This window comes from Protobothrops mucrosquamatus, unplaced genomic scaffold (assembly GCF_001527695.2).
Source record: "Protobothrops mucrosquamatus isolate PMUCROS unplaced genomic scaffold, P.Mucros_1.0 scaffold4144, whole genome shotgun sequence".
Taxonomy (NCBI): Eukaryota; Metazoa; Chordata; class Lepidosauria; order Squamata; family Viperidae; genus Protobothrops; species Protobothrops mucrosquamatus.
The window spans coordinates 31,104-47,437 of record NW_015390072.1 but is presented as its reverse complement, the minus strand read 5'-3'; the positions used below and the strand labels follow the sequence as shown (position 1 = coordinate 47,437).

The 16,334-nt window shown below is 40.2% G+C and overlaps 1 protein-coding gene across 1 annotated transcript; it reads left to right on the top strand.

Annotated features, from left to right (window-relative positions):
- Positions 1–3,713: 3,713 nt before the first annotated feature.
- Positions 3,714–15,382, top strand: SDC3 (syndecan 3; the record flags this gene model as incomplete). The annotated part of the gene is made up of 4 exons (XM_029286581.1): positions 3,714–3,840; positions 5,988–6,571; positions 13,178–13,439; positions 15,150–15,382. Coding segments are annotated over 4 exons (1,140 nt in total), but the record flags the coding sequence as incomplete, so codon positions are not given.
- Between the last annotated feature and the right edge of the window lie 952 nt (positions 15,383–16,334).

The window sequence follows — 16,334 nt, the reverse complement described above, 5'->3', positions numbered from 1 at the left end:
AACGCGCCGCCACGCCGTCGCCGGTTAGAATATTTTTTTCTTGTTTTCCTCCTCTAAAAAATATGTGCGTCTTATGGTCAGGTGCGTCTTATGGTGTGAAAAATACGGTATGTTGTAACCAGCTTTAGAAGTTCAGTTATAATTGTACTTATAACTGCTGTAAAGAAGATCAGAAGCTATTTCTTTTATATTTTTCTTTCTTTTTTCTTTTTCTTTTAATTCCCCCCTCCTTTCTTCCACTTTTAGCTTTCTCTTTGATTTCTTTCTTTTTTCTTCATTTATATTATTTTATTTTCCTTTTCTTTTTTCTTTTTTTTAAAAAAAGTACCTTTAATAAATATATATATAAAAGAGAGAGATATCTGGCCCAGAATCATCTAGATTGTGGCTGATGGTAAATGGAGAAACAGAGTTTTCCCAGTTCCAATAACACCTTAACTATTACAGCACGTGGGTTTATTATGCAAGGCAGTTGTTAGTGATGCAACCATAATTCAGCTAGAGATGCTTGCAAAATTCATTTGAATTCTGATAGAGCTGGCTTCCATAGTGCAGATTTCAGAGTTTTTTGTTTCTGGTAAGCATGCAAAAATTGCTCGTAGTATTTCTGCTGTTGTTGAACTTTTCCAGTGAAGAACTGCATAGCTTCATTTTTAAATGCACATAACTTGCTGTTTCTCTTCCTTGATCCTTGGATTCTCTTCTCTCCCCCCCCCCCCAAAAAAATACTACTGATACAAAAAAATACGTGGCATTGGATGAGGGGGAGATTGACAAAAATGTGGTGCTTTGTAAGGACAAAAGTACATTCTGCTAATGCAAATCTGCAAGAGCTAGAAACTCCATTAAAGCAGTTTATAAATCAATGTTTTTCAACCTTGACAATTTTAAGGTGTGTGGACTACAACTCCCAAGAACTGCTGGCTGGGGAATTCTGGGAACTGAAGTCCACACATTTTTAAAGTCATCAACTTTGAGAAACACTGTAATAAATAGTTCTGCACCATTAAACCAGCTAAGTTAATTATAACATGCTTTCCAGGTTTTTTATGAGCTTTTTTTTTTTTTAAAAAAAATGTTTTCAGCAGAGTTCCGAAACCAAGAAAATAGCCATCACATCTTGAATGAACAACTTTGAATTCCTGGTGTCCTTTCCACCTATTTTAATCTGCTTTTCTGGAGGGGAAATATATATATAATAAATGACTCCGAGACAAGTTATCTTTTACAAGCTGCTTGACTTTGGTGAACAGTATTCGTTGATTTCATGACATTCGCACTGAATGTAATTATCCTTCCTTGCCAAAGAAAATTGTGTTGCCTTGGAAGGATTTATGAGTGTTGCAATCTAGTAAGTAGAGAGGAAGGCAAGGGAAAGGCTCCTTGGTTCCCCAGAGAAAAAGTAATACAGTTCTGGACAAAGCGATCTGTAACTCATTGAAGCCTTCATATAGGCTTCAAACCATTTAGGCTGCTCTGTAGAAAGTTTCNTAGTATTATTTTTAATTATTAAAGTGTTGTTATTATTATTGTTTTTAATAATTGTACTGTTTAAAAGAGAGTTAAAGGAGGTTGTAGATATGTTATTTTAATAGTTGATTAATGTTAATTAGAGTATGATTATGTTATTGTTAACCCTGTGATTGGCACTGGGAAGTGAGGGGGGAGGGAGGGGGGGTGGAAGGGTGGGAAGGGGAAGGGGGGATTTATATTGTAAAATTTTATAAAAAAATTTAATAAAAAAAAAAAGAGTCCGGATTTTGATCATGTGAGCATGGGGATGCTGCAACAGTCGTAAGGGTGAAAAATGTACATGCCACTTTTTTTCCACCGCTTTTGCAACTTTGAACGGTCACTAAATGAACGAGGGCTACCTGTATATAACAGTAACCATAATCCTGTGAGATATATGATTAAGAGATATGACTGGCCCATTGATCCAGGGGAATTTTAAAGAATAATATACAAGTGAGATCAGAGTTTTTTTCTTTTGGGATTAATGGACAAACAATTAGAAAAAAGTCATGGTATTTTGTTTTTGTGAATGATAATTGCAACAGGATTATTGTATGCCAAAAGGTGGAAGGATTTGGTACCACTTTCCATGGAGGAATGGTTGGTAAAGATGATAGACTTTGCTGAGATGGCTAAGTTGACTTCTTTGATCAGACAGAAGATAATACCTACTTTTTATTGCTCTCTGGAGACCCCTTATGGATTTTTTTTCCATAAAACAGGAAAAAGTGAACTTGCGATTTACGGATTTAGTGATTACATAGGATAAGATCATAGAAAAAAGAAAGTATGTTGTAACCAGCTTTAGAAGTTCAGTTATAATTGTACTTATAACTGCTGTAAAGAAGATCAGAAGCTATTTCTTTTATATTTTTCTTTCTTTTTTCTTTTTCTTTTAATTCCCCCCTCCTTTCTTCCACTTTTAGCTTTCTCTTTGATTTCTTTCTTTTTTCTTCATTTATATTATTTTATTTTCCTTTTCTTTTTTCTTTTTTTTTTAAAAAGTACCTTTACTAAATATATATATATAAGAGAGAGATATCTGGCCCAGAATCATCTAGTTTGTGGCTGATGGTAAATGGAGAAACAGAGTTTTCCCAGTTCCAATAACACCTTAACTATTACAGCATGTGGGTTTATTATGCAAGGCAGTTGTTAGTGATGCAACCATAATTCAGCTAGAGATGCTTGCAAAATTCATTTGAATTCTGATAGAGCTGGCTTCCATAGTGCAGATTTCAGAGTTTTTTGTTTCTGGTAAGCATGCAAAAATTGCTCGTAGTATTTCTGCTGTTGTTGAACTTTTCCAGTGAAGAACTGCATAGCTTCATTTTTAAATGCACATAACTTGCTGTTTCTCTTCCTTGATCCTTGGATTCTCTTCTCCCCCCCCCCCCAAAAAATACTACTGATACAAAAAAATACGTGGCATTGGATGAGGGGGAGATTGACAAAAATGTGGTGCTTTGTAAGGACAAAAGTATATTCTGCTAATGCAAATCTGCAAGAGCTAGAAACTCCATTAAAGCAGTTTATAAATCAATGTTTTTCAACCTTGACAATTTTAAGGTGTGTGGACTACAACTCCCAAGAACTGCTGGCTGGGAACTGAAGTCCACACATTTTAAAGTCATCAACGTTGAGAAACACTGTAATAAATAGTTCTGCACCATTAAACCAGCTAAGTTAATTATAACATGCTTTCCAGGTTTTTTATGAGCTTTTTTTTTTTTAAATGTTTTCAGCAGAGTTCCGAAACCAAGAAAATAGCCATCACATCTTGAATGAACAACTTTGAATTCCTGGTGTCCTTTCCACCTATTTTAATCTGCTTTTCTGGAGGGGAAATATATATATAATAAATGACTCCGAGACAAGTTATCTTTTACAAGCTGCTTGACTTTGGTGAACAGTATTCGTTGATTTCATGACATTCGCACTGAATCCTTCCTTGCCAAAGAAAATTGTGTTGCCTTGGAAGGATTTATGAGTGTTGCAATCTAGTAAGTAGAGAGGAAGGCAAGGGAAAGGCTCCTTGGTTCCCCAGAGAAAAAGTAATACAGTTCTGGACAAAGCGATCTGTAACTCATTGAAGCCTTCATATAGGCTTCAAACCATTTAGGCTGCTCTGTAGAAAGTTTCTACTATTGGATCCATGTGAATAATACGTTTATTTGTCGGCCCTTTTGATCCTCTAGGCTCAACAGTGGCGGAATGAAAATTTTGAACGGCCTATTGACATGGAAGGCTCCGGGGACGATTACTCCTTTGAAGATGAAGAACTAGAGGAAATGGAGGACTTCTATTCGGGATCTGGCTCGGGATGTGAGTACTGTATGGAATTAAAATGGCAAGAATTACATCATTCCAGGAAGGAATACATCATGCCAGTTGTGGCTTTGATGGTCCGATTAATAGAACAGATGGAAAGGCAAAAGTCCTTTTTGGGTTGAATTTTTATTCTCCGTATATCTGTGTGTGTTGGATAGTCAGCGTTCCTTTGAGGGGAAATCAATTGCTTTTTCTTTCAGGAAGAAAGTTTCAGGAAAATTCTAAGAGGTGGTGGCACTTTCTTTGGATATGAGGTAGATGTGAAATAGGTGTGATTCGCATATTGTGCTAAGCCAGCAATGGGCTTTCTATGATTTTTCCTTTGGATGTGATGTGAACTCAGCTAACTGCTCATGGTTCATGCAATGGACAAACCTAGTTCATACCATGGTTTAATGCAGTCTGCAAACCTGATCAGTGCCTTATCTTTCATGGTATGCTCATTTTTTCAGATACCTGTAGAATAATGGAAAGATTCCTCTCCCTCCCTCCCTCTTTCCTTTTCCCTCTCCTCTCTCTTCCCCCCCCTCTCTCTCCCCCCACTTCTCTCTCTCTCACTCTCTCTCTCTCACACACACACACATACACACACACACATCTCCAAGCACCATGTGTTCCCTCACAACAATCAAGTCTGGTCACCCCTATTGCCTCACTGGAAAAAGTTCTCCAGAAAAGGAGACTCCTATTTCAGAGAAGCAAACTTTTGAGAATGTGTGAATTTTGATACAATATATGTAAAGAGGCAACCTGTAGAAAGCCCCTTTCCCAATTTTTGTGCTCCCCAAAACCTACCGAGATAAGGTTCAACAATCCTGTTTTTATTGACAATATAAGGGACAGGGTAGGTATGTGAGATCTCTTGGAAACTTAACTGACCTCTTTTACTGCTTCAATCCCATAATGATGAGCTCACTCCTGGCCATGTCCGTCAAAGACCCCCGGGAAGATGCTGATGCTGGATCTGATGTATCTTTGCATTCTTTGGGTCCAAATATTGTACAGTGGAGTTCCTATCACCCACCAAAGTCCTTTGCAATTCTCACTGAATTCAACAGATTAAAAGAATGTTGAATGCTGCCTTAGGATTCATGGAGATTTGCATCTTTTAGAGGGGAAAAAAAATGAATGTTGCAAGAGTATAAATTTCTTAAGGATTAACAAGTGGTAAGTTCCACAGAATTGAAAAGAATGACTTCTGAGGGAACATGTAGATAATCCCAGTGCTATTGTTCAGCTCTGGTTGTAAAAACATGGAAAATCAAAGCAGGTTTTTAACGCTAACTAAAATAGCAAGATTGCCCATTAAAAACCAAACTGCAAGCAGTTGCCATGCTCTAATTTGCCAGCTAATATCCATAGTTTAATTTTCATTCAGTTCACAGTGCGTTGTTTTGATTCATTCATTGACTTTAATTATTTCAAAGAGATGGAGTTTTCTGCAGAAGCAAATCGAACAGGAAATCTGGATGCCGTAGATAGGAAGGCAGATCCCTCGTAGATTGGGGCTGCACTTTCCAATAATCAGAATCCAGAAAACTGGCATAGCTTCCAGATTCTTCTGAGTGACAACTCCCAGCACCCCTCTTCTCTAGGCAACTGTGACTTAGTAAAATCTGGAGGACTACAGCTTTCCCAATTCGTATTATAAAATAGCTCTTTGTCGTATCTTGTTTCACTTGCAGTATTGCAGTTATGATAACTAATAATATTAATCAGCGTGAATAGTCTACTACTGAAAAAAAATGACTTATGACCATTTTTCACACTTAGGACCGTTACAGCATCCCCTTAGTCATGTGATCAAAATTTGGATGCTTTACATATTTATGATGGTTGCAGTGTCCTGGGGTGATGTGATCACTTTTTGTAACCTTCTGACAGGCAAAGTCAATGGGGAAACCAGATTCACTTAACAACCGTGTCACTAACTTAACAACTGCAATGATTCACTTAGCAACTGTGGCAAGAAAGGTTGTAAAATGGGGCAAAAGTCACTTAACTGTCTCGCTTAGCAATGGAAATGTTGGGCTGACTTGTGGTGATAAGTTGAGGACTACCTGTATTCCTGTTTGTTTCCTGCCTTAGGGTAATTTAGAGTATTGTTATTTTCTAGATGATGTTTGTGTTCTGTCTTGCAGATTTCAAGCAGGACCCTGAATCCAAGATGGTTGTGCGACTCACCACAGATTCACCCATCCTTCTTGCTACCACCTCAGCTGTGTTGCCTGTCACATCTGTGCAACCAGTTGCCACCCCTTTGGCACCACTCTCTACAGAGGAAGTTATTTCTAATTCAGCTAATGGTCTGTACATCCCCAGAATTTCAGAAGCACCAGCAGTCACCATCTGGAAAGCAGTAGGTGTTACTGCAACTACTGCAGCCCGCGATGTCACTACTGCTACTACTACTGCTGCTGCTGCTGCTGCTGCTGCTGCTGCTGCTTCTAGCATGGCTACGACAGCCTCCACCACAACAGTTACCTCTAAACCAACAACTGCCCTGAGGGACCTGCTGCCTGTGATCACAATTGTTGCTGTGACACAGTCAATGATGCTTGAAACCCCAACGACTGCTACTGTAGCCAGAACGGAAATTCCAGCTTCTCCCCCGGGGACCAGTGAGACAAAGATCAGAGATACAGCACAGCTCAGCACTTCACAGGAACCAGATGTTACGACAATGCCCCAGCCTCCTACAGCAACACCAACAGATGCTGCTCAGGTAGATCTGAAGCTAGGAAAGAGTTTAAAGAGGCTCTTTGTCTCAATATGGTAATTTCTGCATGCACTAAACCAGAGGTGGGGAACTATGGCCTATGACTTGTGGACTTCAACTTCCAGTCATAAAAGGCCACAGTTTCTCACCCCTACTAAACCATAGTCTTTCAGGTCTAACTAAAGATAAGGTACAAACTCACGATAACAGTCCTGGTCTTTCTCCTGTTTGTCAATCAATGAATGAATCAATGTCAGCCAATCATTAGTTTCCTCCTTTTCTTCCATTTTTCCCTTTCTTTCTGTCTTCTTTTGCTTAGAAACACTTCAATATTGTTGGCCCAATTGGTTTTGAAGCAATAGCTTTAACACTGGTAGTGCCATTTCAGCGCAAATGTTCATCACTTCTTTGTTTCTTCTGTGTTTAGCTCTTCACCTGAGAAAAAGGATTCTGGGTGGAGTCTGCATATGCAAAGAAGGGAAAATAAATAGTGAAACTGGGAGTCATAAAGGAAGACTACAACTTTTGCTCCTAATTTCCAATAGTTTCAGCATTTCCCTAAATGACTTGTATGAAGAAATTGAGGGAATGATGATCAGATTTCCAGATGACATCCCACTGGGTGGGATTGCTACTACGATTACCCTAGATAGAAGACAGAAGTTCAGATGGATGGTTTGAGATGTGGGATGAAAGTAACAGCTTGAAATTTAGCAGAGATGGATGTAAAGTTCTTCATTTAGGAGAAAGATGTTGCAATACTACAGAATGAGAGATACCAGGCTGGGTATAGCAATAGTGCTTGTGAAAAGGAGCTGGAAACCTTAATCATGAGTGAAATGTGTTTCAGTTTGCTGAAACAGTCAAATGCAGAGGTATAGTTTCCAAATCAGGGTGTGTATGTCATTGTTCTTCATTAGACAAGTTCTGCCTTGAGTATTATGTCTAGACCTAAGCACAACATGTTAAGAAACTTTCAGGGAAAGTGGAAGAGATATCAAGAATGGCCACAAGAGTACACAGAGGTCTGGACCTTGAGGCTTGCAAGGAGAAACCCGGGGGTGGGGGGTGTTATTTTAAAGGAAGATGCTATCAGTGGGAAGAATATGAGAATGATTTCCAAAAACTGTCTATGGAGATTCTCAACCATCCAGGTCATGGTTGTCCCAAAGGTGCTTTTCCAAAAGGCATCTGGACTTTCTTTCCTTTTCCTTGAAACCGTTTCGCTTCTCATCAAAGAAGCATGAGAAGCTTCTTGGAAGAGAAGCAAAAGGTTTTCAAGAAAAAAACAAGAAAGTCCAGTTGCCTTTTGGAATCTTTGGGATTTACAAAATAAGTTATGAAGAAGAAGGCAAAGACTAGTTTTTTACTGAGCCAGACTGCCAGAAACAAAACAGGCAACAGGAAGGCTGCTTCCATTTGAATGTTAGGAAACATCTAATCATAAAAATCACTTCAGCAGAGGAACTAATACTGTATGAGGATAATTAGCTCTTCCTCACTAGATGGGCTCAAAGAGACATATTTGGGTGTGCTTTGAATTAGATCCCTGGTATTTAATGACTTGTGTTTGCTCTGTGAGTCTGTAAAATACACCACTCATTAGCATGGAGAAGAAACATAATATAGAATTAAATTATGCATCTAAAGATGCCTACCTTCCTACTAGAAAACAGACTTTTCAAATTGATTAAACTAATTGTAGAAATCCCACTTCTGTTATTGTGTACACACACATACACAGACACAGACACACAGACACACACAAAAAAACTGAATATCCAGGAGCACCATCAGTGAAATATGTAATTAACCTGACTAAAAATTTAGTTATTTACGTGAGTAGATAATACTTTAATGTCTTATTCCTTTGTGTGTGGTCTCCATGGCAACTTAGAACAGGAATTTAAATGTAAAACAATTGAATGAACTGTATCGCTAAAACAGAATGACACAGATTAAAACAAAATTAAGCTACGAACAGATCTAGATTTCATTCTGCTACAGTTTGGGAAACCAAAAGGTGTCTAAATGAAATGAAAACTGGTGCTGTGTGAATATATTTATCAAAATCTATTAGGTCATTGTGATTCAGTGGGGAATGTTGGTGAAGGGGTGGTTGAAGCCCAGAACCGTGAAGGCTTCAGCTGTTATTTCAGATGATACAAAAACCTACTTATCTTTCGATGCTTCAGTCCATTCTGTTGAGTGCCATCTCAAATATCTGAAGGTGGCCCTACTTGAAGCAAATGAAAGCAATGAGAAAAATGAGGGATCCTTGGTGCTGTCTGAGCTTGGTGGTTTTCTTGTAGACATTTCATTACTCAAACTAAGTAACATCTTCAGTGTTAGACTAGCACCGATGATGTTACCTAGTTTGGGTAATGAAATGATTGCAAGAAAACAACCAAGCTCAGAGAACACCAAGGACCCCTTATTTCAACCCTGAGCTACAAATATTCTCCTTTATTAATGAGAAAAATAAAATGTAGGGTTTCCTCAAGGTGATGCACATGAGGAACTTTGTGGGAAATGTAAAATGGGGGCTTCCTGACCCAGCCATCGGGATGGAACCTTTCTAGGGCCCTTGTATCAATGGAAAAGGGATGCTGAACTTTTAGCTCAGAAAATGTATCACCCCAAACTTTGGTTAGCCAATTCTGCAGCACATCAGGAGTCCCGATATTAGCTCCAAAGTTCCCTTCCAGGAGACTCTCATTGCCTTTCCTGTGGGAGAAAATGGTTTTTCCTGACTCCGTTACACATTGTGGCTGTGACATTTTCTAAGAGGAAGACAAAGGGGGGGGGGAAATCACATCAGCCAATAGACGCGGCACATCCCTGAATGAATTGTTTCAGTCAGAACCATATACGGCATCCTTTTTAACAGTCCGGTGGTTGTAAATATGACAGGTGTTGCTGGGAAATCTGATCTTGCTCTGTCCTCTCTTTGGAAAATAGAAAAAGAAGAAAAGGGGATTTCTTCACTATTGTTAACATATTAAAAAACAGGGACCAGCTGTGCGTAAGTGGGAATAGGTTGAGGTGAAGGATGAAGTACAATAATCAAGTGCAAGTACCAAGTCAAGGATAAATCGAAGCTGGGTTTACTCCTCTGGTTTAATGTCTCTATCATCCAGGTCAGTGATGGCGAACCTTTTAGAGACCGAGTGCCCAAATTGCAACCCCAAAACCCACTTATTTATCGCCGGGTGCCAGGTGGGCGTGGCCCACTGGGTGGGCGTGGCCGTGGTGGTCATGGCAGATTGGGTGGGTATGGCCAAGGTGGGCATGATCACCTCAATGTTGCTCGTGGGGAGGGACGCCTGTGGGGGCCGGGCAGGGTTGGGGGAGATCCAGGGGGTCTCCGGCAGGTGGGGCAGTGGGCAGGAGGCTCGTCCTGCTGGGTGAGGCGAGGCAAGGTGAGGCAAGGCGGGGGTGCCATTGTCACAGGGCAAGGTGAGGCAGGGGCCAGGGTGGCTGCTGCTTGACACCATTGGCCCCTGCACACAGAGCCAGCAAGAGCACAGGTGCTGGGATGCATCCAGCCATGTGGGACCTCGACGAGTTAGTGGGTGGCTGGTTGAAGAGGAATGGTTGCTATCTCCGGGAAATGGCGCGCATGCCCACAGAGAGGGCTCTGAGTGCCGCCTCTGGCACGCGTGCCATAGGTTCGCCACCACTGATCCAGGTCATCCAAAAGGCAACTGGCTTTTTTCCTTGAAAACATTTCGCTTCTCATCCAAGAAACATCTTCGGTTCTGACTGAACTTAAGAAGTTTCTTGGATGAGAAGCGAAATATTTGCAAGGAAAAAAATCTAGAAGGTTTTGGAAAAGCATCTTTGGGAGACTCTTCTGGCTTGTTTCTTTAAGCTTTTTCTCTTGTTTCCATTTTATCCTTACTACAACTCTACAGCAGTAGGCTGACATCATACCCAAACTTTGTAGCTGAGATGAAAATTCAGATTTTTGTTTTTTTCCAACTCCTGCCCAGGACTCTGGTTTCATCACCAGCCTTCTCTATCTAGTCTGCTACTTTCTGATGTTAGAAGGGAATGATTGAAGATGAATTCTTACACATCTAAAGGTCACCAGGTTGGGGAAAGAGACAATCAATCCAACTGCTCAAAGTTGCTGGGAGTTGGCTGGCATTACAAATATAATAAATTGTAGTTGGTTGCACAGTCAGCCAGAAGTTCAGATTGGATTTGACATTTATATCCTCCTATTGAGTTCTTCTCAAGGACCTGGGATAGGTGGATCTTGTTGTTTAATAATATTAAAGATATTGTCTCAGGATGTAAGCTGTTCAAAGTAAAGCTGCCTTTTGCAATTGACTGATGGGATTTTCTAAATGCAGTTGATGTTCAAGTGTTGCTTCAGATGTGTTGGAATTACATCCAAGGGGCCTTAATATTGCCACTATCTTGGATTCTTTTTTCTTTTTTATCACAGTTGTTCTACTTCTATTTGCAGGTTTTTATATTTTGTGATTTTCTCCAGTTCTTTCTCTTCTATTCAGCTGTCTCCAGGTGTTGCAATGTTCACTAGCCAGACTTTTTATCTTTTATCTTCTTTCTCTACCAACTGTTAAGTCTGGAATGTTGTGTGGCAGATGCTTGTCTGTTTGAATTCTAAAGTCCCAGAATATTACATTGTTATGCCATTGTTCATAATCAGTCTCTGGGATCTTCTTGTAGCAGCTAACTAGACAGTTCACTGTTTCTTCAGCTTCTTTGCCGAGATGGCATTTGCTATCTGTTACTGTCTTCTCAATTCTGATTTTATATAGATTTGTTCATAAGGTTTAGTCTTGTGCAGCCATAATTAGCCCGTGTCTCTTTCTTCAACTTTCCTGCTCTTGGCCGTTGCGTGGTCTTCTTGTTATCTGATTTGCCTGCTTTTTTTAAATGTAGTGACTGTGTAATACTTTGCCTTGCCATGCCTCTCTTCTTTTCTTCATTTGCTGTTTCTTATAGATCAGTTCGGTCTCTTTGGTATTCAGTAAACCTTCATGATGTACTAGCTTTTCAGTTCCTCTTTGTTAATGTCCTATAGGTGTTCTTCCAATGTCCCTTTTTTCTTATTTTGGTTGGTTTCAGAGTTAGCTTTGTTGTCCATTTATTTTGTCCTCCCTAAGGACCTGTTATTATTATATAATTATTTCTACCATCCTAGCTGTGATTCCAGAGGAGTTTTCCTCCTTATCTTCAATGTGCCTGAGAAATTTGTGCATTTAAACATTCATTTAGAGCCCTCTTTTAAAAGCTTTCTCATTCATTCTTGTTTTCTGTCTGTCTGTCTTTCTTTCATTCGGGGCAGTACAAAGGTGGCCCTGCTGGTACCAGGAACATAGAGACAGAATTAGACATTTTGCATTATTATGAAAAGAAATTATTACATCACCTATTCATGTTTCGATTTCTCTCATTCCTTTACATTTGCCACCACTAAATTGAGCATATTCCAGATGTGCAAACTGGAATTTTCAAAATTTCATAGCCATCATTGCTGAGAATTTTGGGACATGAAGTCCACACTCAGTTTGGAATAGTATATCCTAACTCTGGCTATCTCTCCTTGAGTGTTTCAAGATGGTATTTGCCCACATTTGCTCTTTTATGTATAATATCTTCTATCCTGAAGCTGCCATCCAAGCAGATTTCTTCTTCTTATCCACTGGACATTTCAGTCTGCTGATCTAGGCATCCTCTCCCTGTTTTCCCAAGCAAACTCACAGGACTATTCTTTTTTTTTGGGGGGGGGGGATCTTGAAGACTTAATTTGTGACAGGCATGACTAAATATGGGTGGGGAGGTGGGGGCTAGTTCAAAAGGGATGAATCTCTAGCTCCCCCTCCTGGCTAGCATCCATAAAGGCAGCAGAGCTGATTCTACACAAATAGACACAAAAAACCCAGTCCCTAGTAAAAATGGTCACTTACCTGCTCTATATATCACTACCATCCCAGCAGAGATAAATTGGAAAAGAGGCCTTGTACAAGGAAGTCAATTTGTTTTATCAAAAATACAAAGCTTGATACAGAAAAAAAGTATTGATGAAACTTTCAAGTAACAATGGGCAGTGCAATCTTTGGACAGGTTGTGTGGGTGAGAGGGAGGGAGGGAGAGAGAAAGAGAGAGAGGGGGTCAAGAAGGGAATATCTTTAGGAGAAGAATAGCCAAATTAAAGCTCATTTAGGCTCATGGCAGCAGGAGGAAAACCTTGTTCTTTTTTCTTGGATACAACATTTTGCCTCGTTTTCCTCTTCCTATAGCTGCCTATGTAAATGATGAATGCTTAACAGTCAATGCTCATTGAAGGGGCCTCTTTCAAGCCTTCTCTTTCATCCCCAAAAGAGGTGAAACAGCCTGGGGTTGAAACTTTTGTTCCACCTACTCCTGGATGCTCCTGAGCCATCTGCAGGTCCTTGTAAGCTCTGGGTCATCTATGTTTGTTGTCCTGTATCTCAGGCCAACCCAGGTAGTGGGCAAGTAACATCTTGCTCATCAGCCTGGCTAAGTGCTGGAGAGAAATGCACTGAAAGGAGGGGGGCATTATTATTTAACTTTCCTGCTTTCTGTATGCTCTTTTTTTCCCCTCTCTTCCAGGCAGAAACCATGGAAATGTCCCTTCCCACAGTTACAGTGAACGAACTTGAAGTTCCCATCAGTGGGGACTTCGAAATTCATGAGGAAGAGATAGCTCAGACCGAGCTTGGCAATGAAGTGGTGCCCCTGGTCACCCCTGCAACCGGGCCAGGGTTGAAAAAGAAAATGGAACCAGGGCTCCTAGACAATACAATAGAGTCTGGAAATTCAGCAGCACAACTCCCCCAGAAAAACATATTGGAAAGGAAAGAAGTGCTCATAGGTAAGATGTATTACAGATTGCCAATCTGGCTCCGTGGCCATGTTTGAGGGGAGAGAATGGAATGGTTTTTGTGGAAAGCAACTTCAAATGCATCGAGAGCCAGAGGATTGGCTTCCTTGCCTCAGAGCGCATGAGGTGGCTTTCCAAAATGTTGCCTTGAGGAATTTACTATATTGCATCGGTTAGTTGTCAGACTGATCAAGATTCAAGACACATTGTGTAGAGAGCTAGCTGCAAGCTTCTCCATAATCCATGAAAAGACCTCACCACCTTGCTGGATCACTGGAACGGTTGTTTGAAAGAAGTTCAGAAATTCTCCAGCCTAACATATGTGGGGATACAATATTAAAAGGGAATAGCTCCATGGCTAGAATTTTTGTAACCACATCCCATCCCTCTAATCTCAATAAATGTTAAAGAAGACAAATCTTGCTTGGAAGGCATTATTTCTAACCAAGGCAGCTGCCAGACTGACACTGCAAGCTGGACTATAGTGTGGAAGAAACAAGGCAGAGGAAGGAGAAACAGAAACGTTCATATACCTAAACTTGCACTGTTGTGAGCCATCATTTCCTAACTTTCTAGTGGTTTTTTTAAAAAATTATATTGTAAAAATACACATTACTTGCCATTTTCAACTTGCCCTAATTCAAATCTTTCCTTTGCAATTTCCCTAATATGTGCATAATATTTAGCATAAATGTCCCATGTCATGCCATTTTTTACTGGGGTGTGAAAATTACTTTTGATCCAGTCTGATTCAGAATTGACTCTGAACATTCATTTCAGTGATTTGATCTTAAACTGACTTGTTTCAAAAGTTAGATTTCATTCAGAGTCTTGCTCTCAAAATGCACCTCTAAACCGAAGTTTCCACAGTCCTTGTTTTCTATAGCCTTTTTTCTTTTGTTTATCTTATTCTGCTTTTTAAAACAGATTTTCCTTAAAGTTCTCCCCCTGCCATGCTTGATTTATTGTGCAACACCTTGATCTTATTCTATCTGAGCCTGCTTTTATGCACTGTTTTTATTGTTGAAGCGACTTTTTTGGCCACTGACCATAAATAAATAGAAACACATTTCAATTTTCAACTTTCCAGAGGCTGCTAGGCCAAAATGCATCAGGGATCCAATCCAACAGGGCCCTGCTTAGGTTCTTATGTACATTTGAAGTCAACCACAATCATTCTCATAACCCTTACAGAAGAGGCTCATCTAATGCCTTGATCCAGTATTTGAGGTGGAAAAAACTCAATTTTTCAAAGCTTTATGGAAAGCTAACAATTTTGGGAGCATGAAAACCCAGTGAAATATAAAATATGTCAGAGGTAGCTGTGGTGGGGGTGGGATGATAAAAAAGTCAAGATGGTGGGCACAACCATCAAAGATTCACTCCATTTGTATGCGTGTGACATGTTAAAAAGGGGATGAGGCTTCAGTAATGCAGTTGCAGCCACACTCTTGACTATTTTGATTCTCCCTCTGTAGACACTTCTGAAATCCATCCACCCATCCATCGGTCCATCCACCCATCCATCAGTCCATCCACCTGTCCATCAGTCCATCCATCCATCGGTCCATCCACCTGTCCATCGCTCCATCCTTCCTTCCCTCCCCAAGATTTTAATATTCAATTTTCTAAATTTTTGTTTTTATACAAAAGGTAAGCAGATAAAGATGTCTTTAACTTTCCTCTGTGGTCCCTTTGCAGCTGTGATTGTGGGAGGGGTCGTTGGGGCCCTCTTTGCCGCTTTCCTGGTGATGCTCTTGATCTACCGGATGAAGAAGAAAGATGAAGGAAGCTACACGCTGGAAGAGCCCAAACAGGCAAGTGTCACATACCAAAAACCTGACAAGCAGGAGGAATTTTATGCATAGACTGGAACTTCGAGTGCCTCACCATCTCTTTCAGTCTCAATGCTGTCCTTTTTTAAAAAAACAACAACACTACAAACCCATCTCTGATTCAACTTGTCTCTTTCTAATCAAGTCTATCAAGTTTAACCCGAAAGTTTGAAGAAACCAACCATTTTAAAAAGAGTTGCACATTTTTAGAAGGCAACAAAGCTGACTTGCATTGTAGCATAGGAGGTCCTGAAAGGAGTGCCGATGTGGGGGACCCAAGGGGTAGACCTTTCGGCTGTCTCCTAGAAGATCTTCTGGAATTAACAGGAAGTCCTGGTCTCATGTCTAACTCAGGACTAGAGCACTGATCTTTTTTAAAATTAAGTGGACACTTTTGGTTATCGATACTTTCTGATACTATTCAAGACATGGGTTTGACTTCATGTGGTAGAAGATGCAATATTTGGTAGACCGGCTGCTCATAGGCCATCACCTCTTCCGACTGAGCAACTGTGCTGGAGTTGACCCTTGGGATTGCTTCCTTGAAGATATCATCTGGTCTGCAGGGGCACTCCTTGTATCTTGCTTCCTTTCTCCCTTCATCTCATCACTGTTCACAGCCAAAAGACATCAGATGCTACCTTTCTCTTGCAAACCTGCCCTAAGCTTGCCTTGGTTTCCAGCTGAAGCTTGTGCCCGGATTTATTGGGATTCATTGTGACGTTAAATCTTGATTAGCACAGAATTGCAAGTCTAGGCAAGAGGCTGAAGAGCATTTTTCTAAGATATTGATCATGAGGAGGAGATGGCAATACCCATTTTTTTTTTAAAAAAGTCAAGCTATCTTCTAAAATCCTGTAGGAAATAGATGATATTTCACACATCTTGATGAATGGTGTGGTAATTTCTTCATTGGCGGGGGACTGGTGGGAGGTTTATTGGGGAAACCAAGAGTAGAGTGATGTGAGCCTAGATCTTTGATTCCATGGAACTCTGTAAATAGATGGATTTTTTAAAAAATGAAATAAGTATATAGAGGGGGGGGGGAGAA